General features: G+C 54.9%; 1 protein-coding gene across 2 annotated transcripts in view; it reads left to right on the plus strand.

Moving 5' to 3' along the window:
• The window catches only part of RUVBL1 (RuvB like AAA ATPase 1), a 36368-nt gene extending 27738 nt beyond the window's left edge, over positions 1 to 8630 (plus strand). The window contains exons 9-11 of one of the 2 annotated variants that reach the window (XM_036869776.1): positions 3535 to 3637; positions 7226 to 7317; positions 8239 to 8630. In XM_036869776.1, the coding sequence (XP_036725671.1) occupies positions 3535 to 3637; positions 7226 to 7317; positions 8239 to 8398 (355 nt within the window). In that variant the 3' untranslated portion in view covers positions 8399 to 8630. The remainder of the gene's footprint in view (positions 1 to 3534; positions 3638 to 7225; positions 7318 to 8238) is intronic. The other variant, XM_036869777.1, reaches the window with a different exon arrangement.
• The last annotated feature ends 7819 nt before the right edge of the window (positions 8631 to 16449 follow it).

The following is a 16449-nucleotide window of genomic DNA, read 5'->3' on the forward strand; positions in this document are numbered from 1 at the left end:
GAGAAAGCTCGCACGCAGCAACGAAGACCCAACACAGCCAAAAAATAAATAAATTAAATAAATTAAAAAAAAAAAAAAGGATTTGTGTGCACGATGCAAGTGCCTGTGGTGGCAGCATCTTGCATCCCCTCTTTGAATCCCTGTAGTGCTGTCTTGACAGGACCACCGCCTGTCATCATCACAGGTGTCTTCTGCAGTCTTAAAGGGCAGGCAGCTTGTACCAGGTTCAGCCAGCTGGAGCCTGGCTACCTGGGCAGCATCTGGAAACTGGACACGTGGCCTGGTGAGCCTGGTGTCCCTGCCGCACAGGCCCTGTCAGTTTTCTGGACTTTGCTTTGGTCAGGCCTGCCTGGCTTCACTCTGACAGCTGGCGGAAGGGCTCAGCCTGGACGGATGGCGCCCCCTACCGAGGGAGTTCTGCTGATAGACGCCCCTCCCTCTCAGGCCCAGCAGATCCAGGCTGGCAGAGCCAGGCAGCTTAGGGCAGGACCAAGAGCTCTTAGGATCAGAGTCCTTCTCTTAGTCTCGTCCCATCTAGGGGAAAAAAAAAAGTGCATAGAAAGGTAGCTTTGATCTCAACTTGCCCAGTGGGGCCTGGGAAACTTGACCCCAACCCCGTCCAGAGGGATGTGAGTTCCAGAAACCATTTTTCACTAATATGTTGTCTGAAAGGAACTGTGTACCTAAGGTTCATAGCTTGGACAAATTTCCACAGTCTGTGGTCTTTAATTCCTGAAAAATGCTTAGCAGTCCTTAAGCAGAGTTTTTTTGTTTAAATTTTTACTTTTATGGACTCAATGCTATAAGAAAAAATTTTAACATTTTCTTATAAATTCTGTTCTTTTGTGTTTTTTCCTCTAATCTTTTCTTCTTTAGACTTTTTAGATTTATTATGTCTGAATTGAAGTTAATTTATCGTGAGTGTTAGAGAGTTGGGGATATTTTAAGATGGTAAGTTGAGGTCTTTTAAACATTTCCCAAGAGAATTCCTAAATAGGACCTAAAACAAGGAGAGACGTATGATTTAAATAGAAGTAAATAACTAAAAATTAAATGTAGTTTTTAAAGGTTATTTTGTTTAATATGAAGATTACAGGTATACCAAATATACTAAAATTTGAATCATGATAGAATTTCATCTTAATAATTCTTCGTTATTAGTTTTAGAAATATTTGTTGATGGAAAAGATTTGTTTTCTCTAATGGTATCTTAATATTTTATATTTGCTACTAGTCTATTTTCCTTTTTTGTTTGGAAAGGTCTTAATTATTTTTAAATATTAGATTTAACAATTATTAATGAAGCATTTTATTTTTTTTTTCAATTTTTTCATTGTGGTAAAATGTATATAACACAGAGTTTGCCATTTTAATTATTTTTATGTGTACGGTTCAGTGGCACTAATTACCTTCACAGTGTTGTACAGCCATCACCACCATCCATCTCCAGAACTTTTCCATCACCTCAAACAGAAACTCTGTCCCCATTAACCAGTAAGTTCCATATCCCTTCCCCCAGCCCTTGGTAATCTCAGATGTACTCTGCTTCTGCGAATTTGCCTTTTCTGCATATTTCCTATGGGTGGAATCATACAGTGTTTGCCCTTCTGTGACTGACTTCTTTCACTTAGCGTAACATTTTCAAGGTTCATCCTGTTGTAGCATGTGTCAGGACATTTTATTCTTGCAATAATAAATATACACTTACAGTTCAACTGACCAGATAGAGTTTCAACAGATAGATTTTCTTTTACTGAAGTTATATTTCTAGAACGTTTACTTCTTTTTGAAACTTACTGAAGGTTAACTGCAAATGACCTGCCCTTGTTCTTTGACCGTAGACGGCAGGCTGGTCTCGCTGGGGAGGCCAGCCTCGGTGCTGACGGGCTCCTGAAGGCGGAGGCAGGCCCGGCTTAGCTCACTGGGCTTCTAGGCCCGCGTGCCTCCAGGCTGGCCTGGCCCTCATCGCATCAGGAGCTGCCGCCCTGTGGCCCGGTGGGCTGGCGGGGTTCTTCTCCCGGGCCGCTCTCCTCTGGTCTGGCTAAGGATTCAAGAGAACGACAGGCAAAGGACGTGACGGGACAGTTCCCAGAACGAAATGAAGTAACAGGGAAAGCATTCAAATGATTCATTAGTAATCGAGGAAATGCAAATTCAGACGATGTGTTATACCCTTCCTTTTTCTACGCCTTTAAACAGCAAACTTTTTTTTTTAATAACTTTTTTTATTTATTTGTTTTTATTTTTGGCTGCGTTGGATCTTTGTTGCTGCGCGCGGGCTTTTCTCTAGTTGTGGAGAGCGGGGTTTACTCTTCGTTGCAGTGCGCGGGCTTCTCATGGCGGTGGCTTCTCTTTGTTGCGGAGCACGGGCTCTAGGTGTGCGGGCTTCAGTAGTTGTGGCATGAGGGCTCGGTAGTTGTGGCTCTCAGGCTCTAGAGTGCAAGCTCAGTAGTTGTGGCACACGGGCTTAGTTGCTATGCAGCATGTGGGATCTTCCTGGACCAGGGCTCGAACCTGTGTCCCCTGCATTGGCAGGCGGATTCTTAACCACTGCGCCACCAGGGAAGCCCACAAACTTTTTTTTTTTTTTTTTTTTGCTGCGTTAGGTCTTTGTTGCTGCGTGCAGGCTTTCTCTAGTTGCGGTGAGCGGGGGCTGCTCTTCCTTGCGGTGCTTAGGCTTCTCATTGCAGTGGCTTCTCTTGTTGCGGAGCATGGGCTCAAGGTGTGCGGCTTCAGTAGTTGCAGCATGCGGGCTCAGTAGTTGTGGCTCGAGGGCTCTAGAGCACAGGCTCAGTAGTTGTGGCACACAGGCTTAGTTGCTCCACGGCATGTGGGATCTTCCCGGACCAGGGCTCGAACCCGTGTCCCCTGCATTGGCAGGCAGATTCTTAACCACTGCGCCACCAGGAAGTCCCAGCAAACTATTTAAGAATTAGAATACTCAGTACTGGCTACAGTGCAATGGGATCAGATCGCTCATGTAGCTGCATAAATTAGGATATTTGTTCGTTCATTCATTCATTTGATTAAGGAGATATTCACAGTTGTGTCATGTTCTGTGAGAGTTGCTGAGGAAATGTTCATGGCTGTATGCATACAATTATTTATCAAAACACCATGAATAAGGATAGCAACAACTGGAAACTACCTAAATGCCCAACAGTTTGGGTTAAGTAAAACACTTGATGGTCTGTTAAGACTGAAGCAACGTGGACAAAAGCAAAAAAGAAAAAAATCTACATACTTAGTGTAACTTATGAAAATTTGGCAAATACCTATATGAATATTTTTAATGTGATTTTAGGTGGCTTTTTTTCTCCTCCCTAAATTTCCTGTGGTGTTGATATTTGCTAAAATAATGACGTTGTTTCTGACACCACCTGAGTTAGTAGTCTGTGTCCTCTGCGGTCCTCCCTCTGACTCTCAGGACGAGAACTAGCTGCCCTGTCATCATGAGGGCCTCAGCCATGTTTCCACGGTCCAGTTTCTGGTCTCAGAGAGGCCTGAGTGATGTGGCACTTCTGGGCCTTGCAGGGGCACGGAGGACATCACCTCTCCTCACGGCATCCCTCTCGACCTTCTGGACCGAGTGATGATCATCCGGACCATGCTGTACACCCCGCAGGAGATGAAGCAGGTGAGCACCGCCCCCCTTCTCCCCTCGTTCGCTCCCAGTGTCCCTGATGCCTAGCGAGAAGGGCCCCCACCTGAATGGTGTGTGAGCCAACTGGACGTGGCCTGAAGTGTCACAAAACCTCAGCTGCCTGTGGTCTTGGCTGTTCTCTCTTCTACTTCATCCCTTCCTGTAAACTTAGGAAAGGGACAGTGAGAAAATCGACTTGGTGACAGCCATTAGGGAGGCCACCAGCTCTAGGAAAGAGGCAGCAGAACATCATGTAGTGAGAGGCTCCAGCCCAGGCGCTGGCCCACCAGGACCCACACAGGCACCTCCGGCAGGCGCAGAACCCAAGTCCCAGCGGAGGCTCTGCCCGGGCTGCTGCCGAGGCCGTGGAGATGGTAGTGAAATAGCATCACAAGTGTAGAGGGCGTGTGGAATAGAGGGCACGAACCTAAGTTCAGAGGAAGAGGCGTGACGGTGCATAGGGGAGCGTTTAGCTCAGTGCCCCACATAGCGTGTGCTCAGCCCTGCGTGAGCTGAATCTGGCTCAGGCTTGGGAGCGGGGGGCGGCGGGATGCATGGGATTGGCCTCGTCAACCCCATGTGTGCCCCACAGTGCCTCGGCACCCTTGGAAGCCCCAGTCCCCTTTCTGGTGCTTCCGGGCAGTCGTTTCCCGCCTTTGACGGCTGAGTCACTGAGTGGCGCGTCCAGGACGCAAAGTCAGGCTGTGCCCTGCAGAGCCCAGCCATCTGCTCTGCCCACCCTTGCCCCAGACGGTCTTGCTGAGGCATAGGTCTCTCACTGTGGGGTCAGCATGTGGCCACAGCTGGGGCCGTGGAGTGGCCCAGGGCTGCACTGCCATCTCGGTGAGCTCTGCCGGACCCTCTCCTCGACAGAGCACAGGCAGTCTTTGTTAGACGTTGTACTGGGCCATTTGATCCCCCGTCACCTCGAGGTAGGGAGAACTATTTTCATTGGCATTCTTAGAGAGGAGGACACTGAGACTTAGGCTGGTTAACCTGCCCAAGCTCACGAAGCTCGTCAGTGTCTAGGCGGTGGCAGGGCTTATAACTGGAATCCAGGCTGTCTGATCCTGAAGCCGGTGTTTTTGATCGCTTTGCCACCAGCCTCCTCCCCGCTAGAAATATCTCACCTGCGAGTGGAGTCCCTGTGGTAGTTGGTCAGCAAGGCTCTCCTTGGAGCTCAGAGGGCCGCTCCTGGACACTCGCCAGCAGCTCCCCTGCCTGCCTGCGGCCCGTCTGGCCTGGCCTTGCTGGCATTTCTTGTTGACCAGCACCAGGAGTGCTGGTGGTGTGTGGAGCCAGGGATCTCCCTGCATAGCCAGCACAGACAGGACACCCATGCGGTTCTAGTTCATGCAAGCAGCTGGGTGCGTTATTTAGGAGATGGCGTGCATGGCTGGGGCCTTGTCACCGGATGATGGTCTCTTGCTCTTGGATGAATGCTAGGTTGAAGCCAAGGCTTTCACTGATGAGGAGCAGAAGCCAAAGCGGGGGAGAAACTGCCCCCTTCCCTGCCCCGACTGTGGGACCCAAGCCCGGCCTGCACCCCACGGTGCTTCGTGGCCTCTGCGCACCGGGAGACGTGCTCCCTCGTCTCAAGGCTGTCGTGGGGACCAAGGGAGACAGTGACGGCAACTCGGGGTTTGCGGCCGTCACGACTGCTGCTCACAAACCCGGAGCACGCTGTCCCAGCTCCCTGGCACGTGTGCAGTGCCCCAGAGTCTGGAGGCTCGGCCAGGGGGTCTCTTCTCGGGCTTTCTCTCGGGTTAGCGGAGGATAGACCAGCTGCCAGACGAGCACGGCTTTGTTCGTGTTGTTCAGGGGACAACCTCAGCATTTTTACTGGAGCCCGGGGTGAGTTTTTTAAAAAACAAAGTAAATGTAACTTGTGTACTCTGCCGTCAGCACCGACACCCTCATAAACTATCCCTGCAGGTTATTAAACGATTAAAGATCTAATTTATGAACTGTCCGTTTCCGAGCGGTCTGAAACAGGAGCTCCTGGGATTGCTCTGACCAGCTCTAGAGAGAATGAGAGCAGAGCCTCCCTGACAGCCCTTCAGGGTCGGTGTGGCTCGCTGAAGGCCGGACGCTCCGGGCTGGTGCTCTCCCCCAGACCAGGTTCCAGGACCCAATGTTTGCATCTCCCTGGAGTTTCCAAAGGCCCCCAGGGGACTCCTTGGCCATCCCAGCTGTCGGTGAGAAGCTCTTTGTATTTGGGAGCACAGCGCTGCCCCGCTCTGACGGCCGTGGCCGGAGGGGAGTCCGTGGCTGGAGCCTTCTGCTTTCTCCTTTCCCCGCCGTCCCTGTGCCCGTCCAGGAACGTCTCTGCTCAGCTGCATTTCACTTTGGACCCCAGGCAGTGGACCCCTCACGCACAGACTAAGATTCTTTTGACAGAGGTCACACCTGGCAGCCCACTGGCTGAACAGATGTGGCCAGTGAGTGCAGTTGTTTGTGAAATGTTTAAATAAGTTGACAACATTCAGCAGTCAGGACATTTCATACAAAAATCTGAGTTCTGAGTCTCTCTTGACAAAATGAAAGCCTTTCCTGCCAGCACCTGGGCCTCAGCCCTGGCGGCGCTGGTTGCAGCAGCGGGGCTGCCTCGCCTGGCACGTGCTGGCTCGTCCACCTCGGCCCCCCGTCCGCTCACTGCTGACATCTGCGGGACCTGGTTCCTACCGAGCCGGGCCTTTCCCACTGACAGCGGCTGCCACGCTGGGTCCCCTTAACCAGGGTCACCAGATGCTAACCTCTGTACCCCTGCAGCTCCTGCCCTCGGGGTCTCTGCCTGAGAGCCGAGCGCCCGTTTGAAGTGTCCACCTCGCAAACCTCTGGTCCCTCTCCCCTCGTGAGGCTTTAGCTGGGGGCTCAGTCTTTCCCACTTCCACGCCTGTATCCTGGGTGTGTTTTTATGGCTTTAATTTAAACAGAGGCTTCTTGATAACTTGTTTACGAAGCTGCCAAAGTGAAAAATTCCTGTATTATATGAGGCTCGAAGTCCTCGAGTTATCTCAGCTCCACAACACACAACATCATTATCCCGCTGCCCCTTATCACTCAGTGCTGGTGCGCCTGCAGGATCCTGGTGCCACTTGTGTTACCGTGTCCCCACGCCAGCCTGCTTCCCCTCCAACTTTACCAGATCTCAAACTGCACAAGCGTCAGCCTCTTCTTGACAGATGAGATATCTCCCGGTGATGTTATGAGAGCTGGTAAATGTTTAAAAGTAACTTTTAAAATTTATTTAACCATTGCATTTGTCAAGCAAATAAGAAGTGTCTCTTCTTGCCTGAGTGCTTAGAGGTGGCGGTGCCCCTGCCGGGGAGGTTAGCTGCCACTGAGGGAGCCGGGGCAGGCAGGGTGGGCGCAGGGGCATTGCCGCCCTGGTGCACACCTCGGGGTACCAGCTGCCTTCCAGTCGGCGCGGGGCTGTGCCCCCGACTTGTGCAAGGACAGCGGCGCCCGCGGGGTCGGCTCTGCCCCACCGGCCCCGCTTGGGGCGTCTGTGCTGTTAGGAGGTGGGACGAGAACACTTGAGGTCGGTCCCTGTTGATCACAGTGTTTCTCCTCCAAAAGATCATTAAAATCCGAGCCCAGACAGAGGGAATCAACATCAGTGAGGAGGCGCTGAACCACCTGGGGGAGATCGGTACCAAGACCACTCTGAGGTGAGCCGGCCGTGCCCGGACCCCGCCAGTGCCTTCCCAGGGCGCAGGACCGTGCCTGCTCTTCCCGGGTGGTGGGTCTCATCCTGCGGCAGGTGCAGCACAGCTAGATGGTGGTGTTGAGAAAGCTGAGCGACAGGTTAAGTCCCCTCGTCCTGTAGCAGACGGTCCCGCTGGTGGAGAGCGTGCTCTGCCTGGCGGCCCCCTGCGTAGAGGAGGTGGACAGAACCGGAGACCGGGTGCAGGGCAGGCGGCCCCTCCGCTCCAGCCCTGTGCTCCAGCGTCTGCTGGGCGGGGAGGCGCACAGGCAGAGGTGGCTCTCCTGACTGCTCACCAGCGGCCGGAAGCCAGTTGCTGCGGAGCGTGACCCTTCTCAGTGTCCTGACTGCTTATGAGTCATGACTTCACAGGGCTCGGCCTGGCCCTGTTTCCCTTTGAGTCAGTTCCTCGCCCCTAAGGTTGCAGCAGAACGCAGGCTGTTTTGTTTGGGTGGAGTGGTGCTTTCAGAAACTCCTGGACTTTTTGCCTTTGGATGGGGCCTTTGCTTTCATGGGGCTGTGTGTTCATTTCTCCACCATGTTCCCTGTCCCGATCTGGACCCTGGCATTGCCTGCTTGCCGCTGTAGACATCCAAGCTTGTGGTCCCTTCCCAGTAGCAGTGGAGGGCGTCCTGCTGGAGGGGAGGACCTTTAGGCAGTGACGGATTCGGGGAGTAGGGCTTATGTGTCAGGGCGGTGACTTCTGGCCCCTCTCTGGTGGGGTTGTGACTCCAGATCTCTGAAAAGTGGCAACTCTCCCTTTGTCTGCTGTGTCTGCAGCAGCTGGCACAAGCTTCTACAGCTCCCTCAGTGCGCCTGCTGACTTGGGGAGGGGGCTCCCAACCGTGGCCCTGCTTCACACCTGCCTTGGCCCCGGCCGCTCTAGGTACGCGGTGCAGCTGCTGACCCCGGCCAACCTGCTGGCCAAGATCAACGGGAAGGACGGCATTGAGAAGGAGCACGTCGAGGAGATCAGTGAGCTCTTCTACGACGCCAAGTCCTCAGCCAAAATCCTGGCTGACCAGCAGGACAAGTACATGAAGTGAGACGGCCGAGGTCTTCTGCGAGGAGACTCCGGGTAGGCCTGGTCCCGGTCTGGCCTGCGGGTAGGAGGCTTGCCCCCAGGTTGGGCTGTCCCGACTCGGTGGGTGGCAGTGCTGTCAGTTAGTGTGGAAGAGTTTCTTTTTAAGTTATTGTGACTCATCCCGTGGTTGCTTTGAAGAAACCCTGCCTTATCTGGTATGTTTTCTAATAAACCCTGATAGGTTATTTTGATGATATCTGACTCCTCTTTTAATTTTTTAAAAAGTAAACTTTGTGTTTTAGAGCAGCTGGAGATGTACAGAATTGCTGTGAGGATGGTGCAGGGGTCCCTCTCTGTCAACATCTTAGAGCCACGTGGCATGTTTGTCATGTGCGATGAGCCCGCAGCACACGTCCTTGTGCTTTGTGCACGTTTTCTCAGTGATCTGCTGTCCTCTCTCTGTCCCAGGATCCGTCCAGGGCCCGCGTCACATTCAGTCGTCATGTCTCTTGTGGTTTCCTGGCTGTGACAGTTGCTCAGACATTCTTTGATGACCTTGACAGTTTTGAGGAGTGCTGGTCAGGTACTCTGTCCGATATCCCTCAGTGGGGCTTGATTGATGTTTTCCTCATAATTAAACTGGGATTGAGGGTCACTGGGAGGAAGAGCACAGGTAGAGGGACATTTCCATCACGTCTGATCAAAGGTGCGGCCGCCAGTAGGACTCACGGCTGTTGTGTTGGCCTTGATCACCCGGCTGAGGTTGTGCTGTTGGGTTTCTCCATCCCCCTTTCCTCACTGTCCTTCTTGGAAGGTGTCTCTAAGCACAGCCCTCACGGAGGGAAGGGGAGCTTGCTTCACCTCCGGGAGGGCTGAGGTCACCTGTTCTCCCAATTTGCTCCTTTATTCAGTTGTTTCTATCAGGATGGACTCACGGATATTTATTATATACTTTGGGTTATAACCCAATATGACTTTATTTTTGTTGCTCAAGTTGTTCCAGCTTTGACCGTTGGGACCCGTCAGTTGGCTCCCGTGTCCCTCTGCCGGGCCCCCATCACTGGGACTGGGAGGGAGGGGTGGTGGGGTGCCTGGCAGACGCCCCAGCGTGCTGTCTGCCAGACCCGGTCCTTGTCTCCAGCGCAGCGCTGCTCATTTGAGGCAGGGCTCAGCCCAGCAGCAGTGCCACACGGGCAGGGTCTTCGTGCTGTTACTGTGTGTGGGAGAGGGGACCAAACGAGATGGTCATCTTGATCTAATCACCACTTCAATGCAAGTCGGCCAGCACCGCTGTTCCCCATGTAGTGACAATCACCTGAGCATGTGCAGGAGTCCGGGCAGGAGGGCTGAGGCCTGGGGATCCATCCAGCCCTTGGAGGGCCCCCAGGCCCTGAGAAGGCCCCAAGTGAACTCATGCTGCCAAAATGGATCTTCTGTGGGCCCCGCCCCTGAGGGAGATCCCAGTGTGGGGGTCTTGGGGGTGTGTGTGTGAGGCAACCAGGCACAGGGAGGGCTGGTGGGACGCTTCCTGAGGCCAGGGCTGTGCGCTCAGGCCTGACCTGGCTACCCATCTCCTCCAAGGCTGCACCCGTGTCTCTGGTCTCCCAACTTAAGCCACATTGGAACAAAAGAAGAGTGATACCTAAGATGCAGCGAGAGCCCGTTGTGTGGTAGGGCCTGTGTGATGCTGTGCATTTCCTTCCGCATTCTCTCAGTAGCCCCACGGGATTGGTACTGGTTAAGTCACTTGCCCAGCTAGTAAGGATGAATCAGCCGGTTTGAGTCTGTGCTCCTAACCCCTGTGGCTAACCTGCCTTCCTCAGTGTGCCAAGTTGTTGGAGGGGCCTTCGAGCCCTGACCTCTGTGCCCGGCAGGTGAGGCAGGCAGGGCCAGTGTGAGGAAAGTCGTACCCTAGAGGACAGAACCAGGCTCTGCCCTGGCTGGACCTCCTCCTCCAGCCCAGCTTGGGCGGAGATCTTCCCAGCTGCACAGGGGCCGTGCCGTCCAGAGCAGTCCCGGGGAGGACGGCCACGTGTGGTCATGGCCCCCTGTTCCTGCTCCTCAGGTCTCCTGGCCTCGGTGGTGCCCAGAGAGATGGCCTCCTCGTTCGCCTGTGCTCCACAGTGAGGGAGATCGTTCTGGACAGGTAGGAAGGTTGGGTATTTTAATCCCTCCTATTTTTTCCAGCAAAGCCTGTGATTATTACATTAATCTTCCAGGCGAAGTTTTTACGACTGATCCCTCGCCGACTATGAGAAGTTTCTCCATCCATTACCAAGGGGGAAACAGACCCTGGTGGGGAGGAAAATATTTGTTATATCTTATCAGGCTGACACACAAGCTACCAACAATTACAGCAGCCCCATTTTTTGCACTATTTCGGCTCCGTCGTGAAGAATTGTAATGTTAACGTGAGGCGGAGTGGGGGCTGGTTGCAGGAAGTGGCTGTTATTCCAAGCTCTGGGCCCAGGCTCTCTTGGGCGCCTCCCAGCAAGCCAATTGGGTGGCTGAGGAGGAGTGTTTGCATGAATCCCAGCTCCCTGTTCCTGTGCTAATGGCCAGGAATGCGGGCTGGCTGGAGGGGCTCTTGAAAGATGGGTCCCTGGCCCTCGCTGGGGAGCCACCTTGGCCCCTCCTTCATTTTCTCAGCCCGGGTGTCTTTTCACCACTACACCTCTTAGGTTACACCCCCTAGATTGGTTCTTAGACTATTTTGGTTTTTAGGATTAAACAGATGATGGTGACTTCTTGGTTGGCAAACCTTTCTCAACCATTTTTCTAATAAAATGGAGCCGCACAGTGGTGGGGGGCACTCCCTGTTGGCCTCCATGTCTCGGACCCCAGCGGGCCTCTGCCAGGAAAGCAGCAGATGCTGGGCACCCAACCCAGCATCTGGACCAGCCTGAGCAGCCCCTGCCCTGGAGGGGTTCCAGGCAGAGGCGGCAGGTGGGAGAGGGGAGCAAAGGGGTCCAGCGGGCATGGCAGGCAGGGGCGCGGTTTGGATTGTTTGGCCCTTGATCCCTTTGGTCCTAGAGCTTTGGTTTCCTCCTCTGTAAGATGGGGGCAGTCGTGTCGCATAGATCTGTGTGTGGACTTGGTGGGGTGACATGTGGCTGCATCAGGCGCTCGCGGTACGATAATTCAGAGAAGACTTCCCTATCCCTGTCTCTCTTGGAAGAAGAGAAGGTCACACTTTATCCAACAGGAGCCAGAAGCCGTTAGGCTCTGCCCTTCCCGGTCCCAGACAGCAGGCCCTGGAAAGGCCTGGAGGTCCCCTGTGGCTGGACGCTTCTGTGAGGCCCAGCATGATAAGCCCCAGCTCAGGGCCCACAGGCTCTGGAGCAGAGGGGAGAGAACGGGCAGACGCGTGGGCTTTTGCCTCCGTGTCCGCCACTTAAATGAATGATGTGCTGGCCCTCCCTGGGCCCCTGGCCCCCCATCCCCAGTGAGGCCCAGGCAGGGCTGGGCAACCAGAGGGGAGGAGTGGCTGTCCGCGTTGTCCCAGCCCAGCCCTCCCTTTTGGTGTCAGGGAACAGGCCCACTGAGAGGTAGAACGGGGTCCACCCATCCAGTCATCGTCTCGCCGCCTCCATTTATTGGGGATAGCAGGCCCCGGGGACAGGGTGCCGGGGCGCGGGGTGGGCGGCCGCGGGGCTGGCTGTCGCCGGCTGGCCCTGTCGCCCTGGCCGTCACTCGCGGCAGGCGCAGTGATTAATGGCTGGGCCGCGCTGCCCGGGCCGCCGTCAGCGCGCGTCTGCGGCGATGGATTCGCTGTCAGGCTCCCGGCCCGCGCTGACCCCGGCCCGGCCGGCGCGATCAATGGACGGCGCGCACAGCGGCTGGGCCGGCGCGATAAGATGCGCCGATGGGCGCCCGCCGGCTGCCCGCTCGACACAGCCGTCGCCTAGTGATTAATGGGGATGCTGCGGTGCGGGAGGCGCGCGCATGCGCGCGGCACCGCCGGTCCCAGGACACGCATGCGCCGCCCCGCACGCGAGTTGGGCAGGGGGACAGCTGTGAGACCTCCGCCCGCGGGCCGCCAGCCTCGCCCACGGCCCGGCGTCTCTGAAAACCCCGGGTCTGGCCCGGTCGCCCGCACGCTTCCCCCGGCCCCGTGCGCGAGGGCGTACAGGCTCCGGACAGCTGCCGGCAGGCCGCAGGGAAGCAGTGTGAGCCGCTGCTTCGGAGGCGGACTGGAGGGCTTACCCGAGGAGGTGACGGGGGCGAGCAGCAGCTGGGGTCGCGCCAGGCCCTCCTCCCCCTTTCCGGGGTCTCCGCAGCCTCCCCGCCGCGCGCCGCCCGCCACTGCGAGGCCACAGCGCCCACACGCGGCGCCCGCGCAAAGCGCCGCCCGCCCCGCCCCTCCTCAAGGGGGCGTGGGCAAGCCTGGCCGGCAGGTTGGAGCCCAGGGGCCCAGCGATGGAGGCTGAGGCCGGGGCCGGGCAGGGAGGGAGTGTGTGTCCGAACGCTCAAGTGGGAAAAGAGCAGTCAGGGAAAGCTTACTGAGCTGGGCTTTTAATTAAAAAAAAAAAAAAAAAAAATATATATATATATATATATATATATATAAAATATATATAAATATATATATGAACATGGATCAAAATGTAAAAAGTGCAAAGCGGTGTAGGTGAACAATCCCCTTCGCCCCCTGCCGTCAGCCACCCTATGCTTCGCAGCATTTATTAGGAAAAATTTCAAAGATAAGGAAAGTTGCAGGGCTCTGGAGCAGAGAGGAGAGAATGTGCAGAGGCCTGGGCTTTACTACGTATCCACGACTTAGCACTACTCTGAGTGAAACAAATCAGACACAGAAAGACAGATACCTATGATCCCACTTATATGTGGAATCTAAAAAACAAAACAAAAAAAACCAAGCTCGCAGATACAGGGACAGATCGGTAGTTGCCAGAGGCGGGAGGGAGGGGCTGGGTGAAATGGGTGAAGGGGTCAAAAGGTACAAACTTGCAGTTATAAAATAAATAAGTCCTGGGGATGTAATGTAGAGCATGGTGATGATAGTGAATAACACTGTATTGCATATCTGAAAGTTGCTGAGAGAGGTCTTAAAAAGTTTTCATCACGAGGGAAACAAATGTGTAACTGTGCGTGGTGTTGGATGTTAGTTAACTAGACTTACTGTGGTGATCATTTTGCAATATATACAAATGTTGAATCATGTTGTACACCTGAAGCTCATATAATGTATGTCAATTATATCTCAATTTTAAAAAGGAAAAAAAAGTTGCAGGAACCTGTGAATACCCGTATCCCTATCACCTGGGTGATCTCCATCTTCCCTCCATCCTTCAGTCCATTTTTATCCTGTCTTAAGCATTTCACAGTCAGTTGCAGACATCAGGCCACATCATGCATATGTACTTTTAATACTAAAGCATATGTACAATTACCTAGAGTTGGATATTTGTTTGTTTGTTTTTTAAAAGGTTAAATGTATACACAGTGAGCTGCACTAACCCTAAGTGGACAATTCCATGAGTTTTGACAAATGAAACCCAAGTCGTGTCAAGCATGTTCCTGTCACCCCAGAAAGCTCCCTTAGGCCCCTGCCCAGTCACTCTCCAACACACTAACCAGAGGCATCACTGTTCTGGTTTTTCCCACCTCAGATCAGCTTTGCCTGCTCTGCAACATCGTAAAAATGGGATCATAGCGTGTGGACATCTCTTTTGTGATTGGTTTCTTTCAACCGCCTTTGAATAGTGAGATCCCAGCCCTTGTGTCAGCAGTTGTTGTGACGTCGGAGTGTGATGCTGTGTGGGGTAGTGCTGTTTGTTCATCCATCTTTTTGTACGAGTCTCTGGGTGGCATCCCATCTTATTTCTCTGGGGTAAATACCCAGGAGTGGAATAGCTGAGCATAGGATACGTAGATGTTTAGTTTCATGAGAACTTGCTAGGCCTTTTCATGACGTACGGTCAATTTTTTATCCCTCCCCTGACTCTACCTTTAAACACAAATAGTAGCATGCATTGTTCTGCTTCTTGTCTTTTTTTTCCCCCTCAACAGCACATCCTGGAGCTTCTTCTGACTCAGGATGTAAAGGATATTCTCCAAGTTCCTTTCCACAGAAAGGAGGTGCTGTAATTTATTCTCTCCCCTTCTTATGGGCTTTAAGATATTTCTGTCCTTATTGAGCTGGGCTTTGCAGGATGAACAGGAGTTTGGCAGGCAGACAGACAGAGGGAAACTGCGGCAAGGCCCAGAGGCTTGGTGGGCACCACAGAACCCCAACTGTTAGGACGTGGCTTTCTGAGGGCGGACACAGCTCTCACCCCGTGTAGCCCGGGACCTGCTGTGTGCTGGGTGAAAGGAACGGGTGACATGGAGGTGTGCTGGCCACAGGCTCGGGGCGGGGTGATGGCACGTCCCAGAGGGTTTGGGGCAGGGGAGTGAGGGGGGCACTGCCCGAGGGACAGTCTGTCTGGGACTCTCCGGAACCAGGCAATGGTGCGTGTTGCAGTGTGCGCCGAGGCTTCTGCTGACCCTTGGACGTTGTCACACGCCCACCCCCTGGCTCTCCTGTCAGGAAGCCAGCCTCTAACCTGGGCCATGGGCTGACCCCTCGGGTGGAGATGGGCAGCTCACCCGTTTCCCCTACATGTGAGCTTGCTGAAGACTCAGCCTGGTGGGGACTCGGCCCAGCAAAGGCCTTCAGCGGGCAGGGGCGGGGTCAGCAGGTAGGGGCCGGCGGTGGGCCTGGAGCAGGGCCGGCTGACTGGCGTGGGGCGCGTTTCCCCAGGCCCCAGTCCTCGCTCTGACGAGGCCCCTGGCAGAGGTGCCTGCAGGAGGGGCTGTGCGACCGTTGGCCGCAGTCTAGTTCCCGGGGCCTGGTTCTTCTCGGGAGCCGTGGGAGGACGAGTTCTCCTGTTGGCAGTGGCTGGTGCACGGCCTGCCCCACAGGGGAGGAGGGCTGCCCCACGGCCCCCAGCACAGAGGCCACAGGCAGGCAGTGAGGGCCGAGGGGCAGCCCATGTCACCTGAGCCACACACGCGCCCACCGTACCACACGTGGCCTTGCTCGCACGGGCTCTGCTCCCGGCCACGGGCACAGCCACACTGCCAGGCAGTGAGGGGATGCCTGCTTCCTGCGGGCAGGAGCTTTTCTGACTTGAGTTTCTGGAGGTCCGAACAGGGCCGCCTGCCTGCCTCGAGTTTCAGTGCCTGCTCGCCTGGCTCCTGTGGCCGCGCGGCTTGCACAGGCCAGGCCCCAGGCCCTGTCCCTCCAGGGCTCCCAGAGGACCTCCTGCCCTGGCTGCACGGCACCTGAGATCAGATTTCCAATACGAGGTCTAAGGCTCTATCTACGTGGGAACTCTGAGGCTGAGCCGGCTCAAGAGGAAGGCTGGCCACGTGTCCTCGGGGGCCACGGAGGAGAGGGTGGTGGTGGTGGACTTGGGGTGAGGCCTCGTCCGGACCGGCGTGTCGGCTTCACAACGTGGGCGAGCGGGAGGTTTTCTCTCACTTCACCCTGGAAACACCTGCCATTCAGCTCAGTGGAAAGTCGGGAGCCTTTCTGCACAGCACATCCAAGGGAGCAGCCACTGCGCGAGCCACTGCCGTCCACAAGATGCCGGGGGGCTCAGGGCGGGGCGGAGACCCTCCCAGGCCTACAGGTTCGGTGTGTGTAAGGTCGCTTATCTCAGCCAAGGGCAGCAGTGCCTCCTAGCCTGGACTTGGGAGAGCTGGAGGGCGCTGCGCTCACAGGACAGACGTCGCCCCACCGTCCATTCCTGGGGGTGCTGGAACAGCCCACGCACTCAGCACCAAACACCCGAGCGTGCAGTTGGCACCATCACCAGGACAAGGAAGCTTTCCAGGCACACGCCTTTCTGAGGAGGGACTTCCATTGAGGCGGGACCTGGGAACCCCGTGCAAAAGCAGGGCCCAAGCCTCACCCCGCACACCCCCGAAAGCACCCAAGGCTCCACCCTCCTCTCACTGGCCTCGGTAACACAGGAGAACTGAAAACCAAGAGACCACCACCAGGTGGCTTGTAAAAAGTTGGCTTTATTTGTCTCTTAGTCACCTTATCTCAGTTATGCCATTTTG

This window comes from Balaenoptera musculus, chromosome 11 (assembly GCF_009873245.2).
Source record: "Balaenoptera musculus isolate JJ_BM4_2016_0621 chromosome 11, mBalMus1.pri.v3, whole genome shotgun sequence".
Taxonomy (NCBI): Eukaryota; Metazoa; Chordata; class Mammalia; order Artiodactyla; family Balaenopteridae; genus Balaenoptera; species Balaenoptera musculus.